Source organism: Choloepus didactylus, chromosome 3 (genome assembly GCF_015220235.1).
Source record: "Choloepus didactylus isolate mChoDid1 chromosome 3, mChoDid1.pri, whole genome shotgun sequence".
Lineage (NCBI taxonomy): Eukaryota > Metazoa > Chordata > Mammalia > Pilosa > Megalonychidae > Choloepus > Choloepus didactylus.
The window spans coordinates 101,838,734-101,853,614 of NC_051309.1; the positions used below are offsets into that span (position 1 = coordinate 101,838,734).

A 14,881-nucleotide genomic window follows, 5' to 3' on the forward strand; every position below is an offset into this window, starting at 1 on the left:
TGCAACCTCAGCTGAATGTCCCAGAGCTGGGAAGGTGGAGCAGTGTGAATTAACAAAGCCCCATTCAGCCATCATTTGAGCAGACTGGGAGCCTCCCTACACAGCCCAGCAGCCCAGAACTGCCCTGGGGGGACGGCACTCACCTGTGACATAGCACAGTCATCCCTCAACAGAGGACCCGGGGTGCACGGCCTGGAAGAGGGGCCCACTTGCAAGTCTCAGGAGCCATACGCCAATACCAAAGACTTGTGGGTCAGTGGCAGAGACAAACTGTGGCACGAGTGAACTGAAGGATTAGACTATTGCAGCAGCTTTAAAACTCTAGGATCATCAGGGAGATTTGATTGTTAGGGCCACCCTCCCTCCCCGACTGCCCAGAAACACGCCCCACATACAGGGCAGGCAACACCAACTACACACGCAAGCTTGGTACACCTATTGGGCCCCACAAGACTCACTCCCCCACTCACCACAAAGGCTAAGCAGGGGAGAACTGGCTTGTGGAGAACAGGTGGCTCGTGGACGCCACCTGCTGGTTAGTTAGAGAAAGTGTACTCCACGAAGCTGTAGATCTGATAAATTAGAGATAAGGACTTCAATTGGTCTACAGATCCTAAAAGAACCCTATCAAGTTCAGCAAATGCCACGAGGCCAAAAACAACAGAAAATTATAAAGCATATGAAAAAACCAGACGACATGGATAACCCAAGCCCAAGCACCCAAATCAAAAGACCAGAAGAGACACAGCTCCTAGAGCAGCTACTCAAAGAACTAAAGATGAACAATGAGACCATAGTATGGGATATGAAGGAAATCAAGAAGACCCTAGAAGAGCATAAAGAAGACATTGCAAGACTAAATAAAAAAATGGATGATCTTATGGAAATTAAAGAAACTGTTGACCAAATTAAAAAGATTCTGGACACTCATAGTACAAGACTAGAGGAAGTTGAACAACGAATCAGTGACCTGGAAGATGACAGAATGGAAAATGAAAGCATAAAAGAAAGAATGGGGAAAAAAATTGAAAAACTCGAAATGGACCTCAGGGATATGATAGATAATATGAAACGTCCGAATATAAGACTCATTGGTGTCCCAGAAGGGGAAGAAAAGGGTAAAGGTCTAGGAAGAGTATTCAAAGAAATTGTTGGGGAAAACTTCCAAAATCTTCTAAACAACATAAATACACAAATCATAAATGCTCAGCGAACTCCAAATAGAATAAATCTAAAAAAACCCACTCCGAGACATATACTGATCACACTATCAAACACGGAAGAGAAGGAGCAAGTTCTGAAAGCAGCAAGAGAAAAGCAATTCACCACATACAAAGGAAACAGCATAAGACTAAGTAGTGACTACTCAGCAGCCACCATGGAGGCAAGAACGCAGTGGCACGATATATTTAAAATTCTGAGTGAGAGGAATTTCCAGCCAAGAATACTTTATCCAGCAAAGCTCTCCTTCAAATTTGAGGGAGAGCTTAAATTTTTCACAGACAAAGAAATGCTGAGAGAATTTGCTAACAAGAGACCTGCCCTACTGGAGATACTAAAGAGAGCCCTACAGACAGAGAAACAAAGACAGGACAGAGAGACTTGGAGAAAGGTTCAGTACTAAAGAGATTCGGTATGGGTACAATAAAGGATATTAATAGAGAGAGGGAAAAATATGGCAAACATAAACCAAAGGATAAGATGGCCGATTCAAGAAATGCCTTCACGGTTTTAACGTTGAATGTAAATGGATTAAACTCCCCAATTAAAAGATATAGATTCGCAGAATGGATCAAAAAAAATGAACCATCAATATGTTGCATACAAGAGACTCATCTTAGACACAGGGACACAAAGAAACTGAAAGTGAAAGGATGGAAAAAATTATTTCATGCAAGCTACAGCCAAAAGAAAGCAGGTGTAGCAATATTAATCTCAGATAAAATAGACTTTAAATGCAGGGATGTTTTGAGAGACAAAGAAGGCCACTACATACTAATAAAAGGGACAATTCAGCAAGAAGAAATAACAATCGTAAATGTCTATGCACCCAATCAAGGTGCCACAAAATACATGAGAGAAACACTGGCAAAACTAAAGGAAGCAATTGATGTTTCCACAATAATTGTGGGAGACTTCAACACATCACTCTCTCCTATAGATAGATCAACCAGACAGAAGACCAATAAGGAAATTGAAAACCTAAACAATCTGATAAATGAATTAGATTTAACAGACATCTACAGGACATTACATCCCAAATCACCAGGATACACATACTTTTCTAGTGCTCACGGAACTTTCTCCAGAATAGATCATATGCTGGGACATAAAACAAGCCTCAATAAATTTAAAAAGATTGAAATTATTCAAAGCACATTCTCTGACCACAATGGAATACAATTAGAAGTCAATAACCATCAGAGACTTAGAAAATTCACAAATACCTGGAGGTTAAACAACACACTCCTAAACAATCAGTGGGTTAAAGAAGAAATAGCAAGAGAAATTGCTAAATATATAGAGACGAACGAAAATGAGAACACAACATACCAAAACCTATGGGATGCAGCAAAAGCAGTGCTAAGGGGGAAATTTATAGCACTAAACGCATATATTAAAAAGGAAGAAAGAGCCAAAATCAAAGAACTAATGGATCAACTGAAGAAGCTAGAAAATGAACAGCAAACCAATCCTAAACCAAGTACAAGAAAAGAAATAACAAGGATTAAAGCAGAAATCAATGACATAGAGAACAAAAAAACAATAGAGAGGATAAATATCACCAAAAGTTGGTTCTTTGAGAAGATCAACAAGATTGACAAGCCCCTAGCTAGACTGACAAAATCAAAAAGAGAGAAGACCCATATAAACAAAATAAGGAATGAAAAAGGTGACATAACTGCAGATCCTGAAGAAATTAAAAAAATTATAAGAGGATATTATGAACAACTGTATGGCAACAAACTGGATAATGTAGAAGAAATGGACAATTTCCTGGAAACATATGAACAACCTAGACTGACCAAAGAAGAAATAGAAGACCTCAACCAACCCATCACAAGCAAAGAGATCCAATCAGTCTTCACAAATCTTCCCACAAATAAATGCCCAGGGCCAGATGGCTTCACAGGGGAATTCTACCAAACTTTCCAGAAAGAACTGACACCAATCTTACTCAAACTCTTTCAAAACATTGAAGAAAATGGAACACTACCTAACTCATTTTATGAAGCTAACATCAATCTAATACCAAAACCAGGCAAAGATGCTACAAAAAAGGAAAACTACCGGCCAATCTCCCTAATGAATATAGATGCAAAAATCCTCAACAAAATACTTGCAAATCGAATCCAAAGACACATTAAAAAAATCATACACCATGACCAAGTGGGGTTCATTCCAGGCATGCAAGGATGGTTCAACATAAGAAAAACAATCAATGTATTACAACACATTGAAAACTCGAAAGGGAAAAATCAATTGATCATCTCAATAGATGCTGAAAAAGCATTTGACAAAATCCAACATCCCTTTTTGATAAAAACACTTCAAAAGGTAGGAATTGAAGGAAACTTCCTCAACATGATAAAGAGCATATATGAAAAACCCACAGCCAGCATAGTACTCAATGGTGAGAGACTGAAAGCCTTCCCTCTAAGATCAGGAACAAGACAAGGATGCCCGCTGTCACCACTGTTATTCAACATTGTGCTGGAAGTGCTAGCCAGGGCAATCCGGCAAGACAAAGAAATAAAAGGCATCCAAATTGGAAAAGAAGAAGTAAAACTGTCATTGTTTGCAGATGATATGATCTTATATCTAGAAAACCCTGAGAAATCAACGATACACCTACTAGAGCTAATAAACAAATTTAGCAAAGTAGCGGGATACAAGATTAATGCACATAAGTCAGTAATATTTCTATATGCTAGAAATGAACAAACTGAAGAGACACTCAAGAAAAAGATACCATTTTCAATAGCAACTAAAAAAATCAAGTACCTAGGAATAAACTTAAACAAAGATGTAAAAGACCTATACAAAGAAAACTACATAACTCTACTAAAAGAAATAGAAGGGGACCTTAAAAGATGGAAAAATATTCCATGTTCATGGATAGGAAGGCTAAATGTCATTAAGATGTCAATTCTACCCAAACTCATCTACAGATTCAATGCAATCCCAATCAAAATTCCAACAACCTACTTTGCAGACTTGGAAAAGCTAGTTATCAAATTTATTTGGAAAGGGAAGATGCCTCGAATTGCTAAAGACACTCTAAAAAAGAAAAACGAAGTGGGAGGACTTACACTCCCTGACTTTGAAGCTTATTATAAAGCCACAGTTGCCAAAACAGCATGGTACTGGCACAAAGATAGACATATAGATCAATGGAATCAAATTGAGAATTCAGAGATAGACCCTCAGATCTATGGCCGACTGATCTTTGATAAGGCCCCCAAAGTCACCGAACTGAGCCATAATGGTCTTTTCAACAAATGGGGCTGGGAGAGTTGGATATCCATATCCAAAAGAATGAAAGAGGATCCCTACCTCACCCCCTACACAAAAATTAACTCAAAATGGACCAAAGATCTCAATATAAAAGAAAGTACCATAAAACTCCTAGAAGATAATGTAGGAAAACATCTTCAAGACCTTGTATTAGGAGGCCACTTCCTAGACTTTACACCCAAAGCACAAGCAACAAAAGAGAAAATAGATAAATGGGAACTCCTCAAGCTTAGAAGTTTCTGCACCTCAAAGGAATTTCTCAAAAAGGTAAAGAGGCAGCCAACTCAATGGGAAAAAATTTTTGGAAACCATGTATCTGACAAAAGACTGATATCTTGCATATACAAAGAAATCCTACAACTCAATGACAATAGTACAGTCGGCCCAATTATAAAATGGGCAAAAGATATGAAAAGACAGTTCTCTGAAGAGGAAATACAAATGGCCAAGAAACACATGAAAAAATGTTCAGCTTCACTAGCTATTAGAGAGATGCAAATTAAGACCACAATGAGATACCATCTAACACCGGTTAGAATGGCTGCCATTAAACAAACAGGAAACTACAAATGCTGGAGGGGATGTGGAGAAATTGGAACCCTTATTCATTGTTGGTGGGACTGTATAATGGTTCAGCCACTCTGGAAGTCAGTCTGGCGGTTCCTTAGAAAACTAGATATAGAGCTACCATTCGATCCAGCGATTGCACTTCTCGGTATATACCCGGAAGATCGGAAAGCAGTGACACGAACAGATATCTGCACGCCAATGTTCATAGCAGCATTATTCACAATTGCCAAGAGATGGAAACAACCCAAATGTCCTTCAACAGATGAGTGGATAAATAAAATGTGGTATATACACACGATGGAATACTACGCGGCAGTAAGAAGGAACGATCTGGTGAAACATATGACAACATGGATGAACCTTGAAGACATAATGCTGAGCGAAATAAGCCAGGCACAAAAAGAGAAATATTATATGCTACCACTAATGTGAACTTTGAAAAATGTAAAACAAATGGTTTATAATGTAGAATCTAGGGGAACTAGCAATAGAGAGCAATTAAGGAACGGGGAACAATAATCCAAGAAGAACGGATAAGCTATTTAACGTTCTGGGGATGGCCAGGAATGACTATGGTCTGTTAATTTCTGATGGATATAGTAGGAACAAGTTCACAGAAATGTTGCTATATTAGGTAACTTTCTTGGGGTAAAGTAGGAACAGGTTGGAAGTAAAGCAGTTATCTTAGGTTAGTTGTCTTTTTCTTACTCCCTTGTTATGGTCTCTTTGAAATGTTCTTTTATTGTATGTTTTTTTTCTTTTTAATTTTTTTTCATTCAGTTGATTTAAAAAAGAAAAACAAGGAAAAAAATATGTAGTGCCCCCTTGAGGAGCCTGTGGAGAATGCAGGGGTATTGGCCTACCCCACCTCGATGGTTACTAACATGACCACAGACATAGGGGACTAGTGGTTTGATGGGTTGAGCCCTCTACCATAGGTTTTACCCTTGGGAAGACGGTTGCTGCAAAGGAGACGCTAGGCCTCCTTATAATTGTGCCTAAGAGCCTCCTCCCGAATGCCTCTTTGTTGCTCAGATGTGGCCCTCTCTCTCTAGCTAAGCCAACTTGAAAGGTGAAATCACTGCCCTCCCCCCTACGTGGGATCAGACACCCAGGGGAGGGAATCTCCCTGGCAACGTGGAATATGACTCCCGGGGAGGAATGTAGACCTGGCATCATGGGACGGAGAACATCTTCTTGACCAAAAGGGGGATGTGAAAGGAAATGAAATAAGCTTCAGTGGCAGAGAGATTCCAAAAGGAGCCGAGTGGTCGCTCTGGTGGGCACTCTTACGCACACTTTAGACAACCCTTTTTAGGTTCTAAAGAATTGGGGTAGCTGGTGGTGGATACCTGAAACTATCAAACTACAACCCAGAACCCATGAATCTCGAAGACAGTTGTATACAGATGTAGCTTATGAGGGGTGACAATGGGATTGGGAAAGCCATAAGTACCATACTCCACTTTGTCTAGTTTATGGATGGATGAGTAGAAAAATAGGGGAAGGAAACAAACAAACAAACAGACAAAGGTACCCAGTGTTCTTTTTTACTTTAATTGCTCTTTTTCACTTTAATGATTATTATTGTTATTTTTGTGTGTGTGCTAATGAAGGTGTCAGGGATTGATTTAGGTGATGAATGTACAACTATGTAATGGTACTGTGAACAATCGAATGTACGATTTGTTTTGTATGACTGCATGGTATGTGAATATATCTCAATAAAATGAAGATAAAAAAAAAAAAGATTCAAGCCTGGCATTCTGATTCTAATCCAAATGTATTCATGTCAAAAAGTCTCATTATACTTAGCATTACCAAAGCTAAGCTTCTATTTAAGAGTTTGTACTGTCTAGTCTGTGTGTGTGTGTTTGTGTATGTGTGTGTTTGTGGGGGGAGGAGGTATATCCCCCTCAAACCTAACATTTTTATGAGTCAGTAAATGTGAATACTTTTATGTCCAGATATTTGCATTCAAATAAGAAGGCCCTAATTAAGAAAACAGTATTTAGAATAAATACGTTCAAAGTAAATTGATAGAATCACCATTTGTTATGTGCTGTAGATTTTGGGTATAGGCCTTTAGCTATGACACGTACATAGATATTCACGACCAAGCTGTTTTGAGCAGTTGCAAGCCCTGCACAGAGTGTTTAAGAACAGGGTGTGAGTCAGAGAGGCTGGGATCTGAATACCTGCTCTACACTTTACTAGCTAAAAGAACCTTAGGCAAGTTACTTATGCTACATAAACTTCCATTTCCTCATCTGGAAAATGAGGATAACCATAGTTTCTCCATAAAGGGATGCAGTATGAATTAGTCACTGAGGAGAGAATATGCGTAAGTGATGAGGCTGTGGGTTCTGGAACCAGGCTATCTGGACTCAGATCACAATTCTGTCCTTACTTGTGTGACTTGGGCAACTTCTTAACCTCTTTATTTCTGTTTCTTTATCTAGAAAGTGAGCATGACACTAAAAAGGACTTATCTCTTGAAAGGGTTCTGAGGACTGACAGATAATACATAAGGATTTGGCACATGATTTGGTGAGTGTTGGATAAATTTAGCTTTTCCTATTACTCATTCAACAAGTACTAAGTGCCAGCTATGTAAAAGGCCCTGTGATAGGTGTGGTGGATACAGCAGGGACTAATACAGACAGATTTCTGCCCTCATGATACATTCTATTGGAGGAGACAACAAACAAGTAAATCCATTTTAAAACAAAATATGGATTGTGATAGGTGCCCTAAAGAAATGATTAGGTTGCTGTTATAGAGAGTAACAGAGGAGGTCTATTTGGAATTCTGGATAAAGACAATGGATGTGGCACACATATAATTTTGTTTCTGTTCCAAAACTATAGTAAATGAATGTCTTTAAAAAAAAAAAAAAAAGATAGAACCCACAAGGAGAAGAGACAAGAGCAAATAAAATTTGCAAAGCAGATGGATGAATGACATCTGCAAAGGGAAGTGGAAAACCAACCCTATCTACAACATAAAATACTGGAATAGCTTGGGAAATAGCAGGATTTGTAGCTCTACCATTAGTAGAGTTAATGAGGGAGTAGTATAGTTAAAGGAGTACTTCAAAAGGTGGAGGAGGCTGATAAAATGAGGGTTCATAGAAAGCTGTTAAAGAAGTAGTCAGAACATGGGATTTCCTTTTTCATTTCGTGCTGCTAGACAACTACCTCTTTCCTATCCTAAGCACAAGGCAAGAGAGAATGTAAAACAGATGATCTCTGGGCTGAGGAAAGGCACACACACTGTTTTAAAAATAGGGGGATTAAATGAACATATGCATACTGAATGCTAAATTCTGAGACTCCCAGCCCTTCCTTCCCTACTTCACTTCAGAACACTGAAGTCTTTATCTCTGGGTAGGAGATTAGAACTCTTCTCTAAGGACTCTGTCCAGTGCCAGAGGGCAAACCTGAAGATACTGATATTGGGAAGTAACCTAGTGAAACTCAACCAACAAACCCCATCTGCACATTCAGAGCTCTGAATAAGTTTATTAATTTCCCTATTCTTTATCTCAAATTATGAAGGATTATCTGACCCCAGTAAAGATAGAGAACAAAACAAAGAGGAATAAAGCAACTGCTAACAGACATATACTAGGCAAAGAGATCATATTGCATCTTTAAATAAATATGAAATGATATCTTAAAAAGAAAACAGAGAATGTGAAAAAAAATGAGGCCCTGTAAATTTAAAAACACAATATCAGAACTTATTAACTCAAGAGAAGGACTGATGAACACAGTTGAGGACTTCTTCCTTAAAGTAATGCAAATAAGAGAGAAAAAAAGATCCAACATCTAAATTGGAGAAATTTCAGTATGAAGAAACAAAGAAAAGGGGGAGGAAATCATCAGTGAAATAATTAGAGGAAATTTCCCAGAACTAAAGTACAAAGTCCGATATTGAAAGCCCAACAAGGAGATAGCAAAGTGGAGAAAAACAAGATCACACTAAGCCTCTTTACAGTGAAATTTTGGAACTCTAGGGTCTTCTACCAGCTTTCAGAAAGAGAGAGAGAGAGAGAGAAATTGAGAAAGTAGGTCACATACAAAAGATCAGGAATTAGATTGGATTCAGACTTCTCAACCAGAAAATGATAAACACCTTCCAACTACTAAAGAACAATTACTTTCAACATAGAATTCTATACCCAACCAAACCATGAAACAAGTATGAGGATGAAATAAGAACATTTTCAGATAAAGAAGGCCTCAAACTTTTATTTCTCATGTTCAATAAGCTATTGGAAGATTGCGCCACAAAACCAATGACAGGAAACAGGAAAATGAACACAAGAAATGATCAAAAGAAACATCCAGGATGATAATGGACATCCCAGGAAGATAACTGTGCCCCAAGTGCCTAGGGCAACCAAACCCAACAGAAATAGCATGAGTCCTGAGACAGACATGGTCACACAGTCTGCCATCATCAGACCTTCTGTCCTCAAACTTTCATTTTAACCTTTCAACACTGTAGGATGTGCCCCAAATAAACAAAGGAGCAAACAAAAAAGGTAGCACCCAGGAAACAGGATTCTAATTCAAGACAAAGAGAAAGAGGGTTTCTGGGATGACAGGGAAGGGAAGTCCAATGATGAGAGCTGTACAAAAAACCTAGAGAGATCTACAAAGGAACATGGACATCTTCAGGCTGTGTATGTCTAAGAAAATACTGGAAATAATCAATGGCTTGACCTTGTGGAAAATTGTATTGGCAGGCTATCAATGGTCTGGGAAGAATCAGCAATAAAGGTAAAAAGAATTGTGCAAATGAAAAAAAATAACTAACTTCAAGGAGGAACTGTGAGAAAGGAAATATAATCAAAGTATATTACAATGCATAGATCCACATAATATTTGCATAGGCATACTAATGTAATCACTGATTATTGATTTAACCAAAAAATTATCACTGTATTGGAAGTGTGGGAGGAAAGGAAGCAGAAGGGATGACTATGTAAGAGACATAAATTCTTATTACTATAGGAAGCAGTTCATAGAGACTGTCTAAAATTGGTAATCAGAAGAAAGCCATATTTACATATCCTATAGAAATATGGAGTTGTGTAAATCCTAAAGAAACAGCTAAAGGGTTTAAAGAAAGGGATTGTATCTAAAGTGAGCAATATGAAGAGGTGGGGAATGGGATCACTGTACTTTATTTTAAAGTGTTTAATATAATTTGATGTTTTAAAACTATACATATGTAATACTGTGATAAAAAGAAACTTTTTAAAGCCCCTAACACAGTGGCTGGCAAGTGGTATGTGATAAATAGAAGTAATAGCAAACTGATCACGTTACTTTTACATCTTGTTGTTTCTCTGCCCAAGGAAAGCGTGACATGAAATCGTCCAACGTGTCCACAATAGCATCAACTTGACATTGTTCCAATTCTGTTTTTCCAGCCAAATCTATGGAATAGAGAGAGGCTATTTTATGCCCATGAACGTGTTCAATTTAATTTACTATATAACAAAGTTTGTTAATTTTTAATAGGCAATATACTCACAAGGGTCAAAAATTCAAAACAATATAAAACAGTATCCCAGGAAGAGTAACTTCCACTCCTACCCCCGTCCACCTCATTTTACTCCCTTTCTTACCTACCTTATTGGCAACCACTTTCATTAGTTTCTTGTGTATCTTTCCATAGTTTCTTTATCAAAATACAAGTAAATAAGAACATATATTCTTATATATCAGAATAAGAATAAGAATATACTTTTATATATGTGTATATATATGCTCTCCCATATATCCTAGAGGTCTTTCCTAACTTGTATCTAAAGGGTATCCTCACTCATTTATCAGCTACAAAGCATTTCTTTGTCTTGATGTGCCATAATTGATTTAACTAGTCTCAAATAATTAAGTTTGTTCCCAATCTTTTGCTAAAGCAGGCAATACTGGAATAAATAACCTGCACACATATTATGATTTATTTTGTTAGAAGAATTGTTTTTATTTTTACAGAGAAGTTCTGTCAGCATTTGTTTTCTGCCTATAGACTTTAAGTTTAAAATAATACAGATATTTTTCTTTTCCAATCATTGAGCTTCCTTTTTACTAAAAAATTCATTCATCTTCCAAATATTTTCTCACTAGATAACTTTTTTACAAAGAAATAAATTTATTAAAAATCAAGAAACTGCCTACTGACAATGAGTGAATTATGCTTCGATAAAGCTGTTAAAAGTAAAAGAACATGCTTTGGTGATACAGAGTTCCTCTGTAAACTATCTGCATCATCTACCTATCTGTCAATCTGTCTGTCTAATTCGTGTGTGTATGATGTTCAAAGCTTGTTCACCTTCTTCTTCCTGACCTTTAAAAAAATCCCTTAGAACTCTATCATAGTCTTCTTCACTCACTTTCATCCCTACTTTGACTTCCATGTTCAGGGCTTTAGCTACTAATTTTATACAGAAGACTCTTCATTCACCACTTTTAGTTCTAAACCCCGGATCATATTCTCAGCCTCCTTTTGAATATTTCTCTAAGTGTCCTTCGGCTCCTGAACATCAACAAATCCCCAAACAGAGTCATCACATCTACCTCAAACCAGCTCCTCTTCATTCGTTCAACAAATAATTACTGGACTCCAACCAGGGTCAGCCCTAACTGGAAACACAGCAGTGAATAAAACAGATTACCTGCCCACGTGGTGTGTTTTATGGTCTGGGCGAGAAGACACTGAAAAGGGCATTGCAGGTTAAGGAAAGTTTTAAAAAGAATGTATACAGCACTATGAGAATGACAAACCATGTCCAAGCTGTTGTCTGCCTGGCCCTTGCTCTCCTGGTAAAACAGAATGCCCCCAACATCTGTCATCCGGACTGTATGCTGATTCTACCTTCACAAACTTGCCCATGTTTCCCTCACTCCCTCTTCTTTTCTGTTGCCATCAGGACTGTTTTAATGACCTCCAAATCTTCTCCCCTGCCTCCAGTCATGCCAGAATAATCTTCCCAAACTCACAGCTGTAGTTACTCTGCTTTTCTAGATAAAAACCTACAATTACCTAAGGAAGAAAGCCCATACTTTGGATCTTTCTAACCAGATCCCAATCTGTTTTTTAGATGTTTTTCTTTCTAATTCTCCTCCACCCCACAATTTTGAGGTTCTTTTCCTTCTCTCAGGCTATTTTTCCTCTGCATGGAGTGTCCTACCCCAGTGATTCTCAGAGTGAGGTCCCTGGACCGGCTTCATCAGCATGATCCGAGAAAGTAAAAGTGCCAATTCTTGGGTCCCATTCCAGACCTACTGAATCAAAATCTCTGAAGTTGGGGTCAAGCAATCTGTGTTTTAACAAGCTCTCCAGGTGATTCAGATGCACCTAAAGCTTGGAAACCACTGTCCAAGTCCAAGTCTTCCTCTTAAAATTCTAGGCATCCTTTAAGGCTCAGCTCAATTATCGTATTCACTTCAAAACCTGGTCTCCATAGTTAGCAAAATCTTCATCTCTTCTGAAGTTCCAAAGAACTTCCTCTGTTGAAATATGTTATTTAAGAGATTTTCAAATTTTTAACATAACTAGGGCCTGTTTTATTTGTGAGCCAACCATGTGTCTATGGCTTGGATCATAGTGGTAGAATGGGTGATAGGGTTGGGTGGGAGAGGGAATGGTGATTCCGCAGATTGAATAGAAAGATAGGGGTTTTAAAAGAAGCCCAAAGTCACTTTTCACTCAAAAAGAATGTGAGAGGAGCAGGAAAGGAGAGAGAAGACAATGGTGGAACATTGGATGGGGGGAAAGGGCATCAGGCAAAGAACAGAACTAAGTTTCCTTTATCTATTTTCATCAAGGCCATGGAGCAAGCCACGAACAAAACAATCCAGAGCTAACTACCCACTAAAGATGACTCAGAGAGCACTCCATAGAGGCCAAGACTCCCTTTCTATTTTTTTTTTCAGCAGGATTAGGAAGAAGAACATCATTGAAAACAAGATTTTAATCCTCTGTGGAATTCCAACTTCCGTATGCCATCTGTATTTCCTATTAATTAGTCTTCTTATCTGATAATACACATACTAGCAAAAGTTTGGGGTGAGGCATACCTGTCCCATTTTTTTCAGCTAAATATGAATAAGGGTTTGGGGGGCAAAGAGGTATGAGGTAGGTGGTGGTGGGTGGCAATATAAAATAAAATTCTCTGGGGAACTCATAGAAAGTTAAACTGATACAGATGGTACATTTATACTTCTCTAGCATTTAATTCCATTTTTCCTTGTACTGTGCTGTTCAATATTAAAGTTATTTAATGAATACTAAATTTAAAACTTGTGCTTTTCCAGTTATCAAAATCTTAAACACAATAAACATTTTACCTGTGTTTTTGGTCAAATATCTCGCTATTGCTAGACTCTGGTGAAGCATAAGTCCGTCGACTTCCAAAACAGGGATTTTGCCAAATGGAAGAGCTTAAAATAACACAAAGAAAGAATCAACTTCCATAACAAAGCCAAGAGATAAAATACTTTCATTCTTACTGATAATCATGGAAACAAAGCATGATTTTTAAAGTTATGGCACTCTTGAATATTTATTCTGAAAGGGACATTAGACACCCTATAGTGGAATTTTTAAATTTTATATGTTTTTTTTTAAAAAAGAGTTGTTAGAAGACTTGTTATAGGGTTAGTGGCAGAATTGAGTCTAAAACCTAGGTTTCCAGTGCTGCTATATATTATATATTATCTACATACTATATTATATTTTCTCATATACTTAACTATTGAAGCTTTGTAATTTCTGTGGCCTAAATCACAGATCATATTGATTTTTCTTCAAAATTATAGTTGAAGAAAATGGATAGTTTGATTTATATATTTAGTTACGTTAAGGAATTTAGCCAAATTCTTATTTTGATGAGGGACTATTTGAAGTATAGAGTAAGGCAGCAAGCATATTTGTATGACTATAGGATAGACTCACAGTAGATACCATATTAATATTTTATCTGTAAATCATACTTTGTTATCTTACCTAAGCCTGTTATATTTTTGTCAAAAAGTAATAAACAATTATATAAAAATTCTAAATTGAAGACGAAAATAATTCTACCACATAGTTAAAAACATTTTAATATTTAAATTACTTTTCCATATATATTAAAAAACAAAATCATGTTTTGTAAACCACTTTTTTCATTTATTTATGTCTTTCAAATATATTTCTGTATCAGTGAAACACCAACTTTTTAATGGCAACATAATATTTTGCCAAATGAATTGATCACAGTTTTCTCGACCAATGCCTTCATTTTAGATAAACAATTTTTTTGTAAAGAGGGAAAAGAATAAAGTGCCACTCAAAATCCCATGACCCTAATATAGCTATTAAAATCAACTTTGTGTATCTCCTTCAAAGTCTTTCGTATGCATACAAATAATTATAAGATGAACTACAGTTCTCATTGGGAATTTAAAAACAAATCTTTGAGCACTTGCTTACCTAATGAATGAGCGAGCTTCTCTTCTAGGTGCCTAAGATACTCATTGAGCAAAACAAAGTCCCAAATAAAGTTGACTTGAATCTGGGGTACCTTACTTGAAGGAAACTGTGCAAACAAGAAGGACTTAATATGTGTAATTCTTTTTTTTTTTTTTTTGGTGTGCCTCCTTTGTGCTAAGCAGTGTAGTAAATATTTAGCATGCTCATTGGGTCTTTTAATATTTGCAATAACCCTATGAAGCAGATATTAACTAGTATCTGATTTTGCAAATGAGGAAATGAGGTTAAGAGAAGTTGC

The 14,881-nt window shown here is 37.2% G+C and overlaps 1 protein-coding gene across 2 annotated transcripts in view; it reads right to left on the reverse strand.

The window, feature by feature from the left end:
* HPGDS (hematopoietic prostaglandin D synthase) overlaps nt 1–14,881 on the reverse strand; it is a 79,053-nt gene that overhangs the window by 44,464 nt on the left and 19,708 nt on the right. For both annotated transcript variants that reach the window (XM_037830273.1, XM_037830274.1), the window contains exons 3-4: nt 13,458–13,550; nt 10,431–10,540 (exon numbers count right to left, since the gene is read on the reverse strand). In XM_037830273.1, the coding sequence (XP_037686201.1) occupies nt 10,431–10,540; nt 13,458–13,550 (203 nt within the window). The remainder of the gene's footprint in view (nt 1–10,430; nt 10,541–13,457; nt 13,551–14,881) is intronic.